This window comes from Lasioglossum baleicum, chromosome 18, assembly GCF_051020765.1.
Source record: "Lasioglossum baleicum chromosome 18, iyLasBale1, whole genome shotgun sequence".
NCBI lineage: Eukaryota > Metazoa > Arthropoda > Insecta > Hymenoptera > Halictidae > Lasioglossum > Lasioglossum baleicum.
Genome location: NC_134946.1, coordinates 4,978,527 through 4,998,498, shown reverse-complemented (window position 1 = coordinate 4,998,498; position 19,972 = coordinate 4,978,527). Strand labels below are relative to the sequence as shown.

Genomic DNA, 19,972 nt, shown 5'->3' with positions numbered 1-19,972 from the left:
ACCGTCGTGGGAGTCGTAGAGGTAGATGATTTTCTTCCAGCCGTAGTATCGCACCGTGTCGATGATGGCGCGATGATAATCCGGACGCATGCTTATGGCGAAATCCAGAAGACCAGAGGACGGCGTCAGAACCTGGACATAACAGGCGACCATGAATGCACACACGTACGCACCACCACACACATGCGACGTTCGACTTTTAGATTTTATTCGGCCCCGCCACCGGCAATTCTCTACCCTCCCCGAAATCTAGCGAAGGAAACGTTAAGCTGCGCCGTTCTCTTTCCCGACGAATCCGCGGAACGTTGGAAATGTAATCGTAAATATTTATGACGGCCTCGCGAATGACAGAACCATTCGAAAGCTACCCGTGATACGTGCGATATTGAGCTGTTCTCTGTAAAGTTTCCCCGCCCCACCCCCACCTCTCCGCCCTTATCGTTTCGGTCGCCAGCGCGAAATAACGTCGCAATTTTAAGTGAATTACCACCTCGTTCGCGGATCTATTCGGCGCGAGGTGAGAGTAGTCGTCGTTATTCCGAGGAAGCGTCGGTCCGCGACCAATCGATCACCACCCTCTTTCGACGTGATCGACGGGAATTTTTATCGAAATAGAATACGATGTAGTGCACGGGAAATTACGGGCGGAGTAGATGTTGACTTTTGCACGAGCACTATTTTCACCAATTTGGAAAACGTTTCCTCCGAGGCATTACACGGTCCAGCAATTTTTTATCACGCTAAAAATTTCGAAGAACAAAGAAATATTCTTGAAAACAACAATTCTCGGGTTCTGCAGCGAGGAAAATGTTGGATGTACAATTATAAAGTTATTTGCCAATATATAAAATAATCGTCACGTCAAAAAATTAAGAAGCAAGTAAAGAAACATAGCATTAACCCTACTCCAGTTTCTGAATTAATTTAACGAACAGCTGCCGCATTGAGAACAACAGAAATATTAATGTGTCCGTACCTCCAAAAATTTGTTTATAAAAAACAGACCAATACTGTACGTATAACACTGTACGACCGAAGTGAAAACTTCTATTGCGATTGTAATCGACTCTAAGTAATATAACGAATGATATGAATATTACTCGTATCAAAATCAATATCTTCTTCAATATTATTAAAATTAGACTGCGGATCTTTATGCATTTATGAAGAAATTGGTCGGGTGAAATATGAGACAGGTAATGTTGTGTTTAATGTAACAAAGTCATTAAGGGATGAAATCAAGTTTTATTTCATTCCTGCTTCGCACAATCAATGCAGAAGATTTTTATTTTTCATAAAGATCTGCAGTCTAATTATAATATAAGAGAGAAACAATGGGCTTGTGATAACTAAAGTACGGGATAAATAGTTTTGCCTGAAATCTCTCTCTAAATATCTAACACAAGCTTACCCAAATAGCGTTTCACCTCGGAGAGTGTCGGATCAGACTCACTCTCACTGCCCAACAAAAATAGGATACTTGATGCACCTAAAGAAGTTTTCACTTCAAAAGTTTCCACTTCACTATCTTGCGCTTGAAGACTGGATTAATTCCAATAACAATGAATGATGCAACACGGGAATGGTACGTACCATGTAACGCTCCCTGTTTTGCGTCGTACACTTTCTGTGTCTCGGTAACAACCGACGCGGTTGGCAAGGTCGGAAGGGTGGCTCGGAGAAAACAAAAGTACGTGTGTTCACTTTGACTTTCGCGTATATTATGAAACCGCGGTCGGCCCTTGCACCCGAATGTCACCGAAGATCGGCGATTGCCCCCGAAATTGGGATCGGCGCGGCCGCTTGTTACCGATGATCGGCGATTTCCCCCGAACTGGAATCGGCCCCGCCGAATAAACCTTTGAATAAACTTCAGTACGCGCAATAAAAAATATATAAAAAAACTTTTTAAAAACCACGCTTATATTAAAGTGCACTAAAAAGGAGAAAATAATTTTTTTAGACATTAGCGACAATAAATAAAAGCGTGGAGCGCTAAACTATATTGACGCAATCTTCGTGGGAACGAAGATTGTTCCAGAGAACTATCCACCAATAATATTTTTAGACATTAGCTACAATAAATAAAAGCGTGGAGCGCTAAACTATATTGACGCAATCTTCGTGGGCGCTCCACGCTTTTATTTATTGTCGCTAATGTTTAAAAAAATTATTTTCTCCTTTCTGTGCACTTTAATATAAGCGTGGTTTTTAAAAGGTTCTTTTATATATTTTTTTATTCTCTACTTTTTAGTCTTTACATCTCTTGTAATCGATTTTAATTACCACTTCAACCATCTTTTGTAAAAGGAAAAATATTGTGTCGTGACGGCTGCAAATCGAGGTTTCCATTCTGTAGGATCAATAGTTCAGGAGCCATTGTAGTGATTTTGACAGGTAAGGGCGCCGCCATATTGGTTTGTAGTGACGACCGCAAGCCGCTTACCGAGCAGAATCGGCGCTCCCCTTGTCGCCCTCCACCCCGACCTAATCCTAACCAACTCAGTAAGTAAACTGAGCTCCTACGATGCGAAGTGGGCCAGTGGAGTGGGGATGAGTCGGAGTGGGAACACGTAGTGGAGTAGGTAAGCGCTTGCGCGCGGAGTGGGGATCGCTGGCCGCGATGAGGGACTACCGAGCGTCGCGCGGGGTGGTGTAATGGTTAAAATTTTAATAGTTTATATCTCCTAAACGCTTAGTTTTTTTTTTAAATTTGTTTTTTAATATTGCATTGTCACCCAGTTCTGAGCTATGTTTAAAGTTTCAAGTCTGTAGCTCATCGGGAAGTGGTTTAAAATTCGATTACAAGATTTGACGCATACAACAACAACACGGCAAGCTAATATAAGAGTGGTAAAAAAAAGGTTCAAGTACCTGAATCCCATAGAGTTTAATGAGAGGTATCACAAAGAACAAAAAATCGATACTGCTTTCCATTCAGGAAAATATTGGGAGCCCCTTTTCCCTCCCGCGAAACAATTATACCAAACACACGGTGCCCATAAAAATCGTCGTTGAATTGCTCAGTTTCTGGATTAATTTAACGACTTTTAATTAATAATTAATAATTGATTAATTTAACAGCTCCCGCATTGAGAACGACAGAAATATTAATGTGTCCGTAAAAAGTACCTCTAAAAATATGTTTAAAGAAATTCATAAATAATGTAATGAATTGTTCTGAACATCGTAAATTTAACTTTAACCGTCTCAGACGAGAAATGATCGACCTCGACGCTAATTCCTCGCGACCTCGCGCGACGTTGACGGCCTGTTAACCGCGGGAAATACGAATTCCCGATGGAAAGTGAGTCCGAGACTTTAGCGTCTTACAGAGAAGTGTTTCGGGGAAGAAAAACAGCGTGGTCTTCAGCCGAGGGGAATTAGCGTGGAGGTCTCATGGAAATTGAAGAAGATTTCTCGTTTACAAATGGCCGACACATAATTGACCGTCAGACGGGGTGGGGGCGGAGGGAGAAGAGGACGGGGAGGTTTTGAATCAGCATTACCACGCGATTAGCATTTAAACGACGCGAATGCTAGTTATACGTTCATCGTGTACTCAGCGCGTACAATACTTACGAGCGTGTGCCGACATCGAAACACAACAGAAAAATGCTTGCCTACATCGCTCGTGAATATAGCCGGGCACCTCCCCATTCATCCAACATGGACGTACGATATCAGTTTTGCAAGTGGCAGTCGCCGCCGCGGTCCGATAAATGCGCCGTTGCAATTCGACGCAACGAATAAATTTCGCGAGCCGGTCGGATTCATTCCGAAATTCAAATTGTAATATGTTTGTACACACCCTATACATATTTATGTATTTATGGGATTTCGGGAGCGCGCCGGCCCGCCGATTGGGTTACTACGAGGACGCAGCCACCGTTCCCGCTAATTATCAGCCTCCGCGACGTTATCGATTCTGTTCGGATTTCACACACTCGCTCGTCTACGGAGATAACGAGGAAAATAAAAATGAAAGTAAAACTGGTTGGGATTGATGGTTCGCGCGCGTCACCGGGAGAAATTTTCAGGAATAAGCAGTTCCCCGAGATGACGTCCGCGCGTAGGCGGAAAGGTTAACACTAAACACTGCCGGTCATACGACCGGTTTCATATTTTTCATTTTACAATTATTGATACTACAAAGTTGGTTACATGAAAATTGATTCGATAGGTTTTTTTACTCGGGCACATATTGTAATAAAAATTGCACAGAATCTAAATAAATAGCGGCTTGTACATTTTGCAAAGCTAAGACATTTTAGTCGCTTTTAGTAGGGTGATTATGGTTGCGGAATTTGTACGGCAGCGCCATTTGCATTATGTATTTATCACAAAAATGGGTAAGCACAATTTAAAGCAGTGGACATATTAAAAGGATCTAAAGACATTAGTGTATTGGTTTCAACTGAATCAGATAATTAAAAGAAGAAAGAAATTTTTGTTTTGCTCCTCTGTCTTGCAATCAATGCAAACATTTTTTATTTTGCATAAAGATCCGCAGTCTAGTAATCACACACATAATAATAAATTGTTAGCTGGAACAACGTTGGATGATATAAAGTGCAAATTTTACAGGAGAACAGGATTTGTGTGATAGGAGAACAATAAATCTTAAGGAAATTTCACATCCAACGTTGCTCCAGTTACCAATTCAATTGTACAAATTTTACTCTAAGATATTTTAACACGATGTAGCAGTTGGAAAACACCAATTTTTCCCTAAAAAATGACCTTATAAAATCCAGATAAATCGGATTTGACATTCCTATCTTGAACATGGTTTCCAATGTATTGGCAGTTCCTTTTTTTAATATTAAACCTACCACCACCGGTCAAAATGGCCGGTTCCAGATTTATTATTTTACAATTATTGAAATACTAAAAATGATTTTGTAAGAATTGATTGTATAAATATCTTCAGTAGAATACGTATTATAATTGGAGCCGCACAAAGTCTAAATGAAATCAATCTTGTCATTTTTATATGCGAGCATGTAACTTTTAAGGCTCGGTCGCGGTTTAGTGTTAAGAGTGGCTTTAAATATCAGATGCCACCTTATCATTGCGTTAGCAATATGTACGGTCACTGAGAAAACGGTAAAAATAATAATCAAAGGACGATAAGTGAAAAAAGATCGTGCGAGGGTTGGATTAAAAATAAATAATGTTGTCCCTTTAACGGCATGATATGTTTTTATTTAGCTGCGCGGGGAAGCGTAATATTTACCTTCTCGGGAAACCAGGGCGTCACGAAAGGCATCTGAAACGTGTTGCTGTACGAATGGAGGGTGTCGAACGAGTCCGGACTCACTGCGCCCAGCATGGAAAACACCCCCCTGCTGAACTGATTGCAGACTGTAACAAAAAAGATATTCTATTATTTTCAACTTGCTAAAATTATTTTAGAAAGAAATCAATATGTATCTAGCTTCTGTATATTGCAATCAGAGTTGGGCAAAAATATTATTTAAATAAAAATTTTTGCCCAACTCTGATTGCAAGTAATGTAGACAATCTTCACATTTTGCATAAAAATTATTATCTTATTAGACAGAGGATCTTGCAAAATGAAAATTTCTTTAATATGTTGAACCTAATTCTCCTAATATTTTCACTGTTACATTTCCACGATTTTAACATTTTCCACCAGTTTTCCGCTAAATGATATTGCAATTGTTTTATTGATTAATGTTCCAATAATGGCGGCTGTGCCGAGTTATTATAGGTGGAATGACATTCCTGCCAATTATGCTGAATGACTGGATTATTAATTCCGGGTGCTCCCGACGTCCCACAAACAAACAAATAATAAGAATTTCATGAAAGCGACGAATAAAGTCTGTCTCCGATCGCGAATGATATTTTACGTGAAATTTCATTCGTACCCGCCGCGCCACGCTGCCATTGCTTCTCACGGCCGTGTAATACCCATTCAAAGGTGTCAAAGCAGAGCCAGACGTCCAATAACTCTGTTTTCCATTATGATGGCACAGACAAGGAGACATGAATTTCGTTAGGTGCTCCGTTATCAATACATTTCCACGAGGACACCTAATTCCTCATTCGTTATTAAGTATACGGGGAATCGGCTTTATAATGCGCAACAAAGGTGAACCGCCATTTTGAATGGTACGTTTTCTTCGAATTATCATGTTTCGTATGCATCGTACAATTTAGATCTAATGATAAATGGAAAAGGAGTGGGTAGAATCCCGTGAAGAATATTCTTTAATAACAATATTATTAAAGAATTTAGTTTGCAGATCAGCACATTTCGACATGATCTTTCAGCGTGCAGGATCACTTTGTCTGATTAGTTTCGCGTTCCTTTCTTTTTCATTTTGTCCGGTATCTTTGTGGCAGCTTTAATAACATTTTTCGATAAGTTTCTCATTTTACGAAATTAATAATTAATCCTTTGCCGTCGGAGCTATTTTAACTTGAAAATTAAACATTTCTTCCGACCTAAGATAATTCCATTGTGTATGATTTTGCTCATTTTGTGGATATGAAATTGAAATAATACCTCATACAATAATTGAATGTATAGTAATTGATTAGGTACCAACATATTTCATAATATAAACAATATTATCAATGTTATCCATTTTATTTTTTAATATTTTCTTATGTTGTATTTTTGGATTTGAGGGCCACCAGCTTTTTTTTTGTATTCAGAACACGTCATTCTTTCATAAAATGCTTACACATATTATTTGAGCCGTTTATTTTTAAAGTGGCCCAAGTCTATTTAAGATTAAATCGAGATATTTGAGAGTTTGCGCGTTTCAATGAAATTAAAAATATACGTATAGGATACCAATGTATGTATCACACTCCTTAAGTGTATCTAAGAGAGTTAAATTTGCAATTCCTATTAAAATAATAGCAAACTTTCAAAATTAACAACTAGATTTGTCAGAAATATTGAAACAGCCCAACCCAAGTCCATTCGATATAATTTAAAATGCTTCAAATTGAAAAAACAATATTCAATTTATTTTATATTTCATTACAAAACTTGAGAAACACTATTTATGCAATTCAGGAAATTTTCTAACTACATAAATTACATAACAATTTACTCCTCATTTACATTTTGTGTATGCGGGAGGGATTTATAGAAGTCATGGTGCTTCGGTGGTATATATCGTAGTAAGTCCATCATATCCTTGTATTTCGCTGTTCTAATTTGTCTTATATTTTTCTAAAGTGGTGTCAATACAATATTTTTTTGAATTTTCACGGTCTACCCCCCGACGTGGTAATAAATTCAGTATTTTCTACAAAATCATATCTTGTACAAAATCTCAAAAAACGCATCCAGCATATTTTTAACCAATTTATTGTTTCTCCGTTAGAATTCTTTTAAAAATTGCATCCTCCAAAAATCACGTTGATATGAAACCCTCTGAAACAGAGCTACTACCTTAACATCAAACAACTGAAAAATGGACTCAGGCCACTTTCAAAATAAAAATTTGTACCATTCTATTAACCAGCTAATTACCTTTTTACAAAATCTTTGTGATTTTAAATATATTAGTTACAATTTGCTTCAGAATGAAAAGATAACGTAGAAACGTAAATATTAAAATTACTTGATTTTTCTAAAATGGACTTGGGCCACATTCAAAATTAAAAGGATCATTTCACGATAGATAAGGAATGCTATTAAAATAAAGTACGATCGAAACATGACACCGATGGTTTAAAAGATTGATCGTGTCGTAACAAAATGAGCACAAGACTACGTAACTGCGTTGTGTATTCTGTGATCTGAGTACAAGTCGCGGACGGTCTCTGTAACGCAGCTCTGTTTACCCCGGCGAGAGTACAGGGAATTAATCGGGCCATTCGACAGAAGGTCCCCCAGGTAAGTCGCACATGGCAAACAGAGTGAACAAGATGAAACCATCCGGAAGCGGAAACTGCGCGCTGCGCTGAGGCAAATTCGGGCCGTGAACTGGCTAAGTACAGCTCGTAAACGTTCCGATAATTTGGAACACTTGGCGGGCCGTGGCGTGAAGTCGCGTAACGTGAGATCGATACACCTGCGCCAAATGGCGATACCCCGGCTCCGTGATAAAACGGACAGAAAAGTTTCGAGCGTGGAAAAGGAGAAGGCGCGGCCGTTGATATGATGTCGGTGTAGGGTGGCCGACAAGCAAGAAAAGGGGTGGCCGACGATTCAAACGTTTGGATCCGAGCCAACGTGTATACGCGGACACCGTACGAAAAAGGGGAAGGTCTCGAGTAAAAAGGGATGCCAAAGAAACTTATACGGCGAGTTGATCGTGAAAGGAGGAGATGGATAATCGATTTAATCTTGTTAAAAAGTTTATTACAGGCCGGCCGTGAAGGAATGTCTACCAGAAACAAGTTTACGAGAGTGTCACGTGTACTCTGGTCTCATCCGGTAGGTGACGGGTCTATTCGGACCCACACGGTCTTCGATGGATGTAAGATTAAGGAAGTACATCACCTTAAGGGAAGTTTTAAGATAAACTCTTAGGACGAGAGTGACTTAATTTGAAATTCAACAATTTGTTGTGGAATTCCAAAGGAGTTCTATGAAATCCAATGGATTCAAGTCGCCGTAGTTCCCGATAATTAATATTCGATCTTCAAACGGCACAATTATAGCTTCATCGCACTAAAAATGTAGTTGCGCTGCAGCAACGTTCATCATCAAGAAAATGGAATTAAGTTATCTAAATTAATTGCTTTCCGCTGTACGAGTTAATTACGAAATCATAATGAATATACGTATAATGAAGTTTCTTCATTAATAACAGGAACATTCATAAATTCTATATTTGTAAGCCTAATTGATTCTCGTTTCATAAATTAATTTAGACTGCTGTTTTTTGTGCACCTCCAGCTGCTGGAAAATAATTTTAAAAATTGGTTCAATTGTTAGTCGAGTTTGCCACAGTTATGGACACGCTCAGTTTTATAGATTAATATATAAAACACATGAGATAATAACACCTTTATGTCTTCTACTAAAGTTTTTATCATATTACGAAAATTTTCCTTTGCAAACACATTTCCGCGCGCATCTTCATGACATCCACAATTTAATTATTATACGCATAAGCCCAGGAGCATCGTTCCTATAGTAAACTCATTTCCGCGTACACGTGAGTCGCGTATATGGAAACGAAACGAAATATCAGAAACAACCCCTTTTGTGTATTTTTACATTCAAGCACTCCGATGTTGCCGAGAGAACCGACCCGAACAGAAAACACATTTGTCTCCGAAACTTCAGCGAAGCAGAAAACTATGGAGCAACAAGAAAAGTAAACAGGAAAGTTCATTGACCACACTTTCCCAAGACGAAAATCCCCATTCGCCTCTCATTACCGCGTTCGAGAACTCGTTCCCGTGTCTGCATAATTCATGAGTCTGGAAGTGGGCCATCGTAGAAATCCCAAACATTCCAATAGCTCGTTCCCTCGATGTTAAACGAATTCCTGGGAAGAACATGGACCGGGAAGACTGCGTCCCGCGGGAAGAAAGACGAGACCGAACAAAACAGAAATCAAACCGCGATTTGTTAGAGTCCCGCGAAACGTAACATTCGCAGACGTTCATCCGACAGGAATTCACCAACAGTGGATCGAAGTCGATAGTAATCGATCACGGGATTGATCAATGCTAATTTTAAGCTTAGAGACCAATGGAACCGACAAGAGGAACAAATTCAGCTTACACGGAGTCTCAGTCACCTAAGACAAGCTGAATAACTTCCAAATTTTTTGAGATAGGAAGAAAAATGTTTCAGACAGAAGTTTTATGGTTTCGATGGGCCCATTACGTGGTGGGCATAACTGTTTCCTTCAGGTGGAGGTGCTTAGGATATTTGAAGGTCAACCTAGTTTTTCTAAATGGAACCATATTTTTGAACTCCTACATTTGTAGGCTTCACGACCGCACAAAAGCCGCTTACCTTGCAACCCCCCTCCCCGACCTAATCACCAACCAACTACCATTTAGCGGCTCTGCTCGGTAAGCGGCGCGCGACACTACAAACCAATATGGCGGCGCCCTTACCTGTCAAAAACACTGAAAAATGCACAACTTTAAGCAAGCATAACTCCTGAACCATTGATCCTAGAGGTTCGAAACTTCGATCTGCATACCAAATCCCAACAAAAACATTCTGTAAACAGGAGCCAAGTTCTTATGGCCGTAAAAAGTTGTGAGATCAAACAAAATACGGCCAAGTTCGTTAGCTTAGAAAAATAAAAATAAAAATTAGTTAAAAAGAACGCTATTTAATTTTTAAAGATTCACATGGACGGCTAAATTATTCAAACTTGGCCGTTACTTTTTAAACCAATGGCCCTAAAACGTGTTAGGTAGCGGCCAAGTTTGAATAATTTAGCCCTCCATGTGACTATTTAAAAATTAAATAGAGTTCTTTTTAACTAATTTTTATTTTTATTTTTCTAAGCTAACAAACTTGGCCGTATTCTGTTTGATCTCACAACTTCTTACGGCCATAAGAACTTGGCGCCTGTTTACAGAATGTTTTTGTTGGGATTTCATCAATTTTTGTTGAAATTTCATCAATTATCAAGTAGGTATCAAAGATTAACACTCTGCCGGCGAATTAGAACCCAACTTTACCTAGATTTTTTTTGTTACAATTTTAGTGTCATTTTCTACCTTATTGTAATCTACCAGTTTGAGCTTTTTGCCACTACCTCGAATGGCGCTATACGAACGTTTGAAGAGAGCAGATGATTCTTTCCGGAATTTACACGGTTCCTTATGGGAAAAGCGGCATATTTCATTTTCTCCATACATAAACTATTTCGTTTTCTTTTTAATACAACCCCTTTAAGGTGTAAAATTTCAAACTTTGATGATTATTCCTTTGAGTGTTTGTTATGGTGGACCTATGTACCAAATTTCAAGCTTGTAGGTCAATGGGAAGTACCCAAAAGGTTTTGATGATCTGTCAGTCAGTCGGTCAGTCAGTCAGTCAGTGACAAATTTAGCGATTTTTGAGGTCCTATATCTCGGAACCTACTAATGTTGGAAGATTAATGTTTTGTCAAGATTGAGACATGATAGCATTTAACAAGTGTACGAAATTACATTTCTCCATCTGCCTCCAATGTCGAGTTATAAGCCTCTAAAAAAACGGCCAAGTTGTTTCGTGTAAAAGGAGATAGTGCAAGATAGTGCACCTAGATACATCATGATTTATAGGTGAAAAGCACAAATTTTGAGTCCGGTAAAGTATAAAGCAGCCCCAAAATGTATTACGAAAACAGTACTCCAAAGTGAAATAGTTACTTTCGACTCCAGTGTGTACAAACCAGATTTCACACCAAAGTAGAAAAAGGTGGTTGCAACGGTGAGCTGCGAGAGCAGAGTCAAAACAAAAGTGCTTAGAGCCTACGAATAGCATGATGAGCCTCTGCCGGTCCTCTAAATATTTTATGAAAGTGCAATTAGTCGTAGGCAGAGGGGTTGGAGGGCGTCGAGGGTGGCGGGTTCGCGTCGGGCCGCGGTCCCTTATTAACCATTTCGTTGTTACCGTTATTGTAGCCGCGTATAATTTCGGCAGAATTACACGGAGCTTACTTTATTTTAATTATTCTTTTATACGGGCCGCTATACGCCGCGCAGCTCGGCGCGACGCGGTTCTGCGTTGCTGTGCGCGGTGCGACGCGCTACCATTCGCGGCGGTAGCGAGAGAAAAAGGCAGAGGGACAGAAGGACGAGAGGAATAGACAGGGGTGGCAGGCAGAGGATGGAGAAAGGAAGAAAAACTGGCCGGCGGCGCAACGATGCCTTTTATTTTCGTTGTTCCGCGGGTACCGCGTGTACGCGCGAGCGCTCTTCCAGCAGAATTCAGAGATCCGCCACTGGTGTGGCCGGCATTTATTGCGGCCACCCCCAAGGGTGCATTTATATTCATAAGCATAATGGGGCATCGTGACGTATACGGTCGCGGCATGCTCGACTCTGTCCCTTCGCTCTTTCATCATTATTAATTCCACGGGGCCCCGCAGCTTCTCTCAAATTCGCCGCGTTTATCCTCTTTCTGCCACCCCTCCAGCAAGAAGATTCTTGCGGCGGTGGAGGCGGATCCGCGTTTTTATACCTGTTTATTTGCAACTTGGCAGAGCACCCCGTCATCTTGCTTCGTTTTACTCTGGGCCCGGCCCTTGATTAGAGGCTCCGGAACATGTGAAGGTACAAAGCGGAACTTGATGTAAACGGGCCAGACGGGTGTAACTGTTATTCACATTAATGTTGTGTTACAGTATTTCATGATCTAGTCTCAGTGCAATAAAAAATACACATTCACTCTTTCACAGGTTCAGAATAAAACCTTTAACTTTTGAATTTGCTCTTTGGAGAAAAGATATTACTTCCTCTGGAAACCCTTCGACAACATTTAGAGTTTAGCCACCGCCATTTTCTACAGTTCTCTAGCTTTTTAAGTGAATTTCTTTTTAGTGAAAATTACGTAATTTTTCATTAAGGATCTTGTGGCTTTCGGAAATCCGGTAGGTACTAACTTCTGGAATAATTCAATATTTAATTAATATTTAATAAAACCACGAATTTATGGCTCTGCTTGGACATTACCGATATTCATGTAGATAGATACCTGCACCCCTATTTCACTGGCATGTTCGAGGTCGTTGCAGACGCCGGTCCTCCGCGTTCGTCGCGGGAACTTCTAATCGATATGCGATTCCGCGTGTTGCATGGAGTGCGGACGAGCTGCGTGAAGCACGCGAGAGGGATGCACGATCGAGCCGGTGGTAAATGGCCGTCCCATTATCGGGTTTACATATGTACCCTTTCTGAAAAACATGAGCCGCATGAAAGGGAACCCCCGGCCACGTCACTCGATTCCACGCACGTCCTCGATTCATCGCGGAGGAACAAGCCTGCGACCAAGTATCTCGTAAGTCTACTGATCACCAAACCGATTTAAATTTTAACTCATTCCCTAGACACTTCTCACCCTTGGAACTCACATAGAAATAAGTGGGCAAGTAGGAATTTCCTCATATCGATTCAGTTTTATTTTTATTCCATTTCAGTTTATTTGTCTGTCACATTTGTTAAATACAGGGTGAGTCACCTAAGACAGCGCTCGGATTTACTTACTCGCGACGGCTGAGTTTCGAAGGCTACGCCCGCCCCCTCGATAAACATATAATACAGGGTGTCCCAAAATTCCTTCAACATCATTTGAAGCAACATTTTCCTTTGCAAAAATGTTATCCGCGGCTTTGTTTAGGAGTTATTAACGAAAAGTTAATAACTCGCGCCCGGCGCGCCAACTGTCTATTGGCCGACTGTGCCAATTCGCGTCCAAGTCGCGCTCTGATTGGTCCGTGTTTTTCGTTAATAACTCGTAAACAAAGCCGCGGATAACATTTTTGCAAAGGAAAATGTTGCTTCAAATGATCTCAGGAACCTCCCATTTCCGGCTGTTGAACGAATTTTGGGACACCCTGTATATGATAACATACCTCGATAACATATCAAATTGAAGATTGTATTACATTTTATATAGATAAAATGTAAAAAAATCTTGTCTGGTGATTCCGAATCTTTCTGCCAATTCTTCTTGCGTCTGGGTCGGATTTTCGTTGAGCAATTAACTGACCGTCATCAAACTTTCTCGATGCACCCGAACGATCGTCGTATTCCAAATAAAAATTTCCGGCTTTAAATCTTTGGTACCACTTTCTGCATGTTCTGTAAGATACAGCGGTCTCTCCCAGTGCCGCACAAACCATTTCAGTAGCTTCAACAGCTGATTTCCCAAGCTGGAATGCAAAGAATAAGCAGTGACGCAAATGATGCTTCTCGCACGCAATATTGCTTGAAATTTTTGCATAGGACTGGAAACTCTTAGAGCCCTCATCATGAATCTTCTGAAAACTGAAAGAACGCTCTTTCGGATGGCACCAAAATCGGGAAGTAATTCGAATTCAGTCAGAAGTTATGATCGTAGGAAAAAGGTGAAGAAACTCATTTGCGCACCTAATACATAACTTTTTCCGGGGGAGGTGCTTAGGGGATTTGAAGATCAACCTCTTGCGTTTAAACAAACTACAATTGTAGTCCTTCACGAGACAATTTCAATGATATAATCATTCAAGGTCACTCAGTGTCATTTAAGGTCAAAAACGTAAGAAAGGATGCAAAATATAAATTCACATAGGAAACTCTTTAACCTGTTATAGTACCGAAAAGGGGGATGATTCTACATAAAAAGGGAAGTAGAAAATGTAGAATAAAGTTTGTTCAGGCTATGTTCTGCCGCTTAGGAAACCATAGACGATAAACAGCCGTTTCTCTGTCCAACAGCAAGTTCGTGCATCGAAGTTGTGTGAAGTATACAGAGAGGTTGCGCGATAAGGTAGGAGGCAGATGGTTGCGATATTATCGACTCCATGTATTGGTCCGCAACCGATCAAGTTAACGTCTATTATTACAGAGAATATACTTACTTGCCGGCCTTGGACAGACTAACGATGTCGGCGAAGTTTCTATCGCATACACACGACCGCTGCATCCGTGCAGATGACACCTATATCATTGGCTAACCACACGATGCCAAAGCTTTTGCGCAAATATACGACATGCGCTCCGTGTCTGCGACAACGACAAACGCGAATATTATGTCGATGATTTGCAAAGGGAACCTGTCACCTGGCAATTACATCATTTTAAACGATGTAATATTATTGCGAGAATATTATAACGAAAGTGATATTATTGGTTGAGTATTTATCATTGCACTATAAAATTCTTACTTTAGAAGAGCAGAGATAAAAATTGACTGATAGCTTGCAGGAAATTCTCAGGCGTTGCTCAATCAATTCTGTGTATTTGAATATTCCAGAATCAAGTTTATGATAATTTAGACTGCGGATCTTTACGCATTTATGAAGAAATTTGTTGCGTGAAACAGTAAAAGATTTAAAAGATTCGAGGATGTTGTAATGTTGCTTTTCATGTAACAAAGTTGTTAAGGCATGAAATCAATTTTTATGTTATTTCTGCATCCCACAATCAATGCAAAACATTTTTATTTTGTATAAAGATCCGCAGTTTAATGATAATTGAAAATACAGTATCTTATCGATAAATGTCCCAAATGTCTGGCCGATAAGTGTCCCAGAACTATCCTCATTTCTGCGAGATGTACCCCCTTGAGGGGCCATGAAGCTCGAGAGACCTTGGTCACCGAGAAGCATGAAATGATACGGCTCGGGTATATGGGTGAGACCACACCAATCCAAATGACAAAACTTCTATATTTTTCATTATTTTTTAATGGAACTTTCACCAACATATTCCTGGCATTTTTCTCATGCAAAATGATACCAAATATGTTGCGTAATGGGCAATGAAAATTTCGAACGCAAGGAGGAACAACGTATGGGAAGTTTGAACTGTGCCGGCGCGCTGCGACTCCACGCCAGTGTGCCCAGATTCCACGTTTTTTTTCGCGCATGCGCGACTTTTCAGCCTCAGTAAAGTACGCTTCGCGAGGAAATGTGGCACCTTGAGCGCCATGCCGAATGGAACTGATTATGAAAAACGAATGAATGACAAGTGTATTTGTATATATATTCGTATATACATATGAAATATTGAAATATAATATATATATATATATATATATATATATATATATATATATATTCAGATAATAATATAATTCCGACTTATTCTATTGTATTTAGAGGATGGGGAAGAGGGAAGGAGTGCTAAAATAATTAAGCAAGATAAATAATAAACAACAAAATATTTTATTTGGCAGACACAATGACAGCTACCGAAATCTATAAAACACATTTTTTAAGTTATCGTTACAGGCCCAGATAAAAAAGTTGGCAAAACATCATATTTTAAAATTTTGTATAATTCCTACCAATTGCAATCGTAATAAATTTTAGTTTACTTATTCTCTAGCGAACTAGTCGGTCTAACATCTTAAAAAAATTCAAGTCCTTTGGACCAATTTCTAAAAAGTTATGCGATTTTTAAGCGTGCCCACTTATTATCGCCGCTGACTGTAGCTGCATCAGGGCTCTGCTACATCATCGCATCGGCCGCAACATAGCTACGTTACTGGTTTGATGCGCATGCGCGAAAAAAAAACGTGGAATCTGGGCACACTGCTCCACGCCAGTGATGTGATCAGACCCACCGTAACTCGCGCATGCGCGGCCAAGACAGTACCGTATCTACAATGACGCAGCCGAGCGGCCAGGGCCCTGACGCCTTGAGGCAGTTATTCTAGCGGGAATGTACCAGTGTTATTGGCGGGACGACTGATGGACAAGAGACGATTATGTATTCTTTTCCGTAGTTACTGCAGTGCTCTTTCCCTATCCCATCCTCAAAATAAAGAATAAGTTTCAATTATAAAAGTCTGCGGGGTGCTCAAGCTACACGATTTCATCGAAATAGTTACGCTACTGGGGCTGAAATTGCCGCGCATGCGCGAGTTACGGTGGGTCTGATCACATCACTGCTCCACGCGTCTTTTCCTTCCCCATACGCTGTCCTTCTTTGTGCCGAAAAATTTCATTGTTCACTACACAAGTAAATATTATCGGAATTATATCATATTTGCTATAATTTTGCATTAGAAAATGCTACGAATATGTTGATCAAAATCTCATTAATAAATAATGAAAAATAAAGAAGTTTTGCTTTGGATTAGTCATGTTTACACTTCTCGGCGACCGAGGCCTCTCGAGCCCCGCTGTCCTTCTCTACGTACGGCAAAAGTCAAAGAATAGTATTCCTGCTGGATAATTGTCCCTGGCCAGACCCGTGTTGGGGACAATTATCGATAAAATACTGTAATGTGACGTTGAGCGACTTCGAGAAATTAATACTGATTTATTAAATTTATATACTTTCGTACTGAATGATGTTCCACATAGCACGATAAATTAACTAATAAATAGGGCTGGTACGAAAAAATTCATTACCAAACCGTAATATCGACAGGTCGAGAGCTCCTCTTCAGAAGTTGAACTTGTTCACTGTATGTTTCGTATGTAATTAAGCTTATTAACATTCGTTTGTGGAATGGAAATCGGTTTTTCCCGTCGAGTGGTATCGAGTGACTCGTCAAGCTTCCTTCTCAGTATCCATAGTCCCGAGCCACTCGAAGAGTTGCGCGGAGTTCGGTTACATTATGGCAGCCACTCGAAACTTGCCTGGCAAAAAATAATTCCGCCTGCAATATTCGAGTCTTCCCAAAGAATTTTCCCTTCCGCGAGTAGTCGAGTATCCTTGTTGATGGCCTCCGTGAGTTACGCTCAGACTTTCGGAACTCTTCAAGCAAGAAGATCATGTCGATGGAAAAAGAAGACTATGGGGAAACGCTGTAGGAAACTCGGCGGAGCAGAGTCGTTCAACCAACAATATAAACGCTTATCTTTTTGTTGCTCACGGATAAACCGTCATATTTTTTGGCAGTCTTGAGAGTTTCGCATGCTTCTTCCAGGAAAATTTTTATTGCAATGGCGAGATACATCTACACAGGAATATCTGATAATATTCGGCGTATTTTTACATTTCTTTGACAATTTTATTCAATTGCGTCTTCTAGATCACTTAGTAATAAATCAATATAAATCTTTATTCATCTGTGTATCGACTATGGCTAATATATTTTCCAAAAAATGATTTAATATTTTTAGAGACGCTTCAATTGGTAACATTTTTAAGGAAAACCATTTTTTCGGTTTAAATGATAGTTGATGAAAGTCAAACTCTTAACATGTTCGCTTAAAAACAATCAAATTAATTTTATGCACTTCGTTGTTTAAAGTCATAGTAGAATGCATAATTTACAGAGAAAATCTGTGACTTTATTCTGCTAAACTGTTTTAATAATTCAAAATTGGGTACGTTGCATTTAATAAAACTTTCGAACAAGGAAGGTAAGCAACGAAACGAATGCTCGTAGCGAACGTGTTAAACTTCAAAATGAGACCAGGTTGTCGTATCATATTTTTAAACAGAACTATCACAATCGACGATTTTTCAAAAATTACTTCTTGGATTCGCTTTAGGTACCAGCCACTTTCAGAGCTGGATAGGTTCAATGTTAAATGTAATCCCAACAAAAACATTCTGTAAACAGGAGCCAAGTTCTTACGGCCGTAAAAAGTTGTGAGATCAAACAAAATACGGCCAAGTTCGTTAGCTTAGAAAAATAAAAATAAAAATTAGTTAAAAAGAACGCTGTTTAATTTTTAAAGATTCACATGGACGGCTAAATTATTCAAACTTGGCCGTTACTTTTTAAACCAATGGCCCTAAAACGTGTTAGGTAGCGGCCAAGTTTGAATAATTTAGCCGTCCATGTGACTCTTTAAAAATTAAATAGCGTTCTTTTTAACTAATTTTTATTTTTGTTTTTCTAAGCTAACGAACTTGGCCGTATTCTGTTTGATCTCACAACTTTTTACGGCCATAAGAACTTGGCGCCTGTTTACAGAATGTTTTTGTTGGGATTTCATCAATTTTTGTTGAAATTTCATCAATTATCAAGTAGGTATCAAAGATTAACACTCTGCCGGCGAATTAGAACCCAACTTTACCTAGATTTTTTTTGTTATAATTTTAGTGTCATTTTCTACCTTATTGTAATCTACCAGTTTGAGCTTTTCGCCACTACCTCGAATGGCGCTATACGAACGTTTGAAGAGAGCAGATGATTCTTTCCGGAATTTACACGGTTCCTTATGGGAAAAGCGGCATATTTCATTTTCTCCATACATAAACTATTTCGTTTTCTTTTTAATACAACCCCTTTAAGGTGTAAAATTTCAAACTTTGATAATTATTCCTTCGAGTGTTTGTTATGGTGGACCTATGTACCAAATTTCAAGCTTGTAGGTCAATGGGAAGTACCCAAAAGGTTTCGATGATCTGTCAGTCAGTCAGTCAGTCAGTCAGTGACAAATTTAGCGATTTTTGAGGTCCTATATCTCGGAACCTACTAATGTTGGAAGATTAATGTTTTGTCAATATTGAGACATGATAGCATTTAACAAGTGTACGAAATTACATTTCTCCATCTGCCTCCAATGTCGAGTTATAAGCCTCTAAAAAAACGGCTAAGTTGTTTCGTGTAAAAGGTGGTAGTGCAAGAGCTTGGCTGGTGCACTACCGTGCACCTAGACACTTCTGGAAGATCGTTTCCCTTTTCCTGATCTCCATCCGCGGATGAGGCTGAAAACCGTAATTTACCGTCGAACATAGACGCGTATCCAGAAATGTCGCTCGTATTATATTTAGCAACTAGACAACAAGTAATTCCAACTACAGTTCACGGGCCATTTAAGTTGCTAACTCATCCTATCACGCATGTTCCAACTTGTCCTTTAGCAGTCGTCTCGTCCGTGTACGTGTGCCGCGAGAGCAGGACACCCTCTACGTACAACGCGGAGCTGTACTCTCTGCCCTTATCAGAATTATCAGGCTGCTGTTTCGTGGCCTCTACCCCACCACCCGTTCGACCGTATCCTGAGAACTTGGCGCGCACAATAGAGAAAGTTTCGCCGATTTACCGATTATCTCGAGCCGAACCAAGTTACTATGCGCCGCCCGGCCGACGCGATTTCTAGAATTCGCCAATGAACGGGAATATACGCGTACCAAAGTGAATATCATCTTACCGTAACTGTGTTACGTTCACGGACTGCCGAGTGTGCTGGGTCTCGAGAAACCGGTACGGGTTTTCCGGCGCAAACAGGAAAAACCGTTCGTCCAGACATAGTTTTCCTCCAAGAAATTTATGTATTAATTCTAGCAATGCACTGGAAAACAATGGGACTATTTAGCACAAATAGGACACAGAAGAAGAATTTGTCTAGAACTACATTTTTCTCCCACGAAAAACGAAATTTCTGCATTAATTGCGCGA

General features: G+C 39.8%; 1 protein-coding gene across 5 annotated transcripts in view; it reads right to left on the bottom strand.

Annotated features, from left to right (window-relative positions):
* The window catches only part of Glurib (Glutamate receptor IB), a 383,859-nt gene that overhangs the window by 113,343 nt on the left and 250,544 nt on the right, over nt 1–19,972 (bottom strand). For 4 of the 5 annotated variants that reach the window (XM_076442547.1, XM_076442544.1, XM_076442545.1 and 1 more), the window contains exons 3-4: nt 5,240–5,367; nt 3–132 (exon numbers count right to left, since the gene is read on the bottom strand). In XM_076442547.1, the coding sequence (XP_076298662.1) occupies nt 3–132; nt 5,240–5,367 (258 nt within the window). Of the gene's footprint in view, nt 1–2; nt 133–1,411; nt 1,490–1,593; nt 1,870–5,239; nt 5,368–19,972 lie in introns of those variants that run through there. The other variant, XM_076442548.1, reaches the window with a different exon arrangement.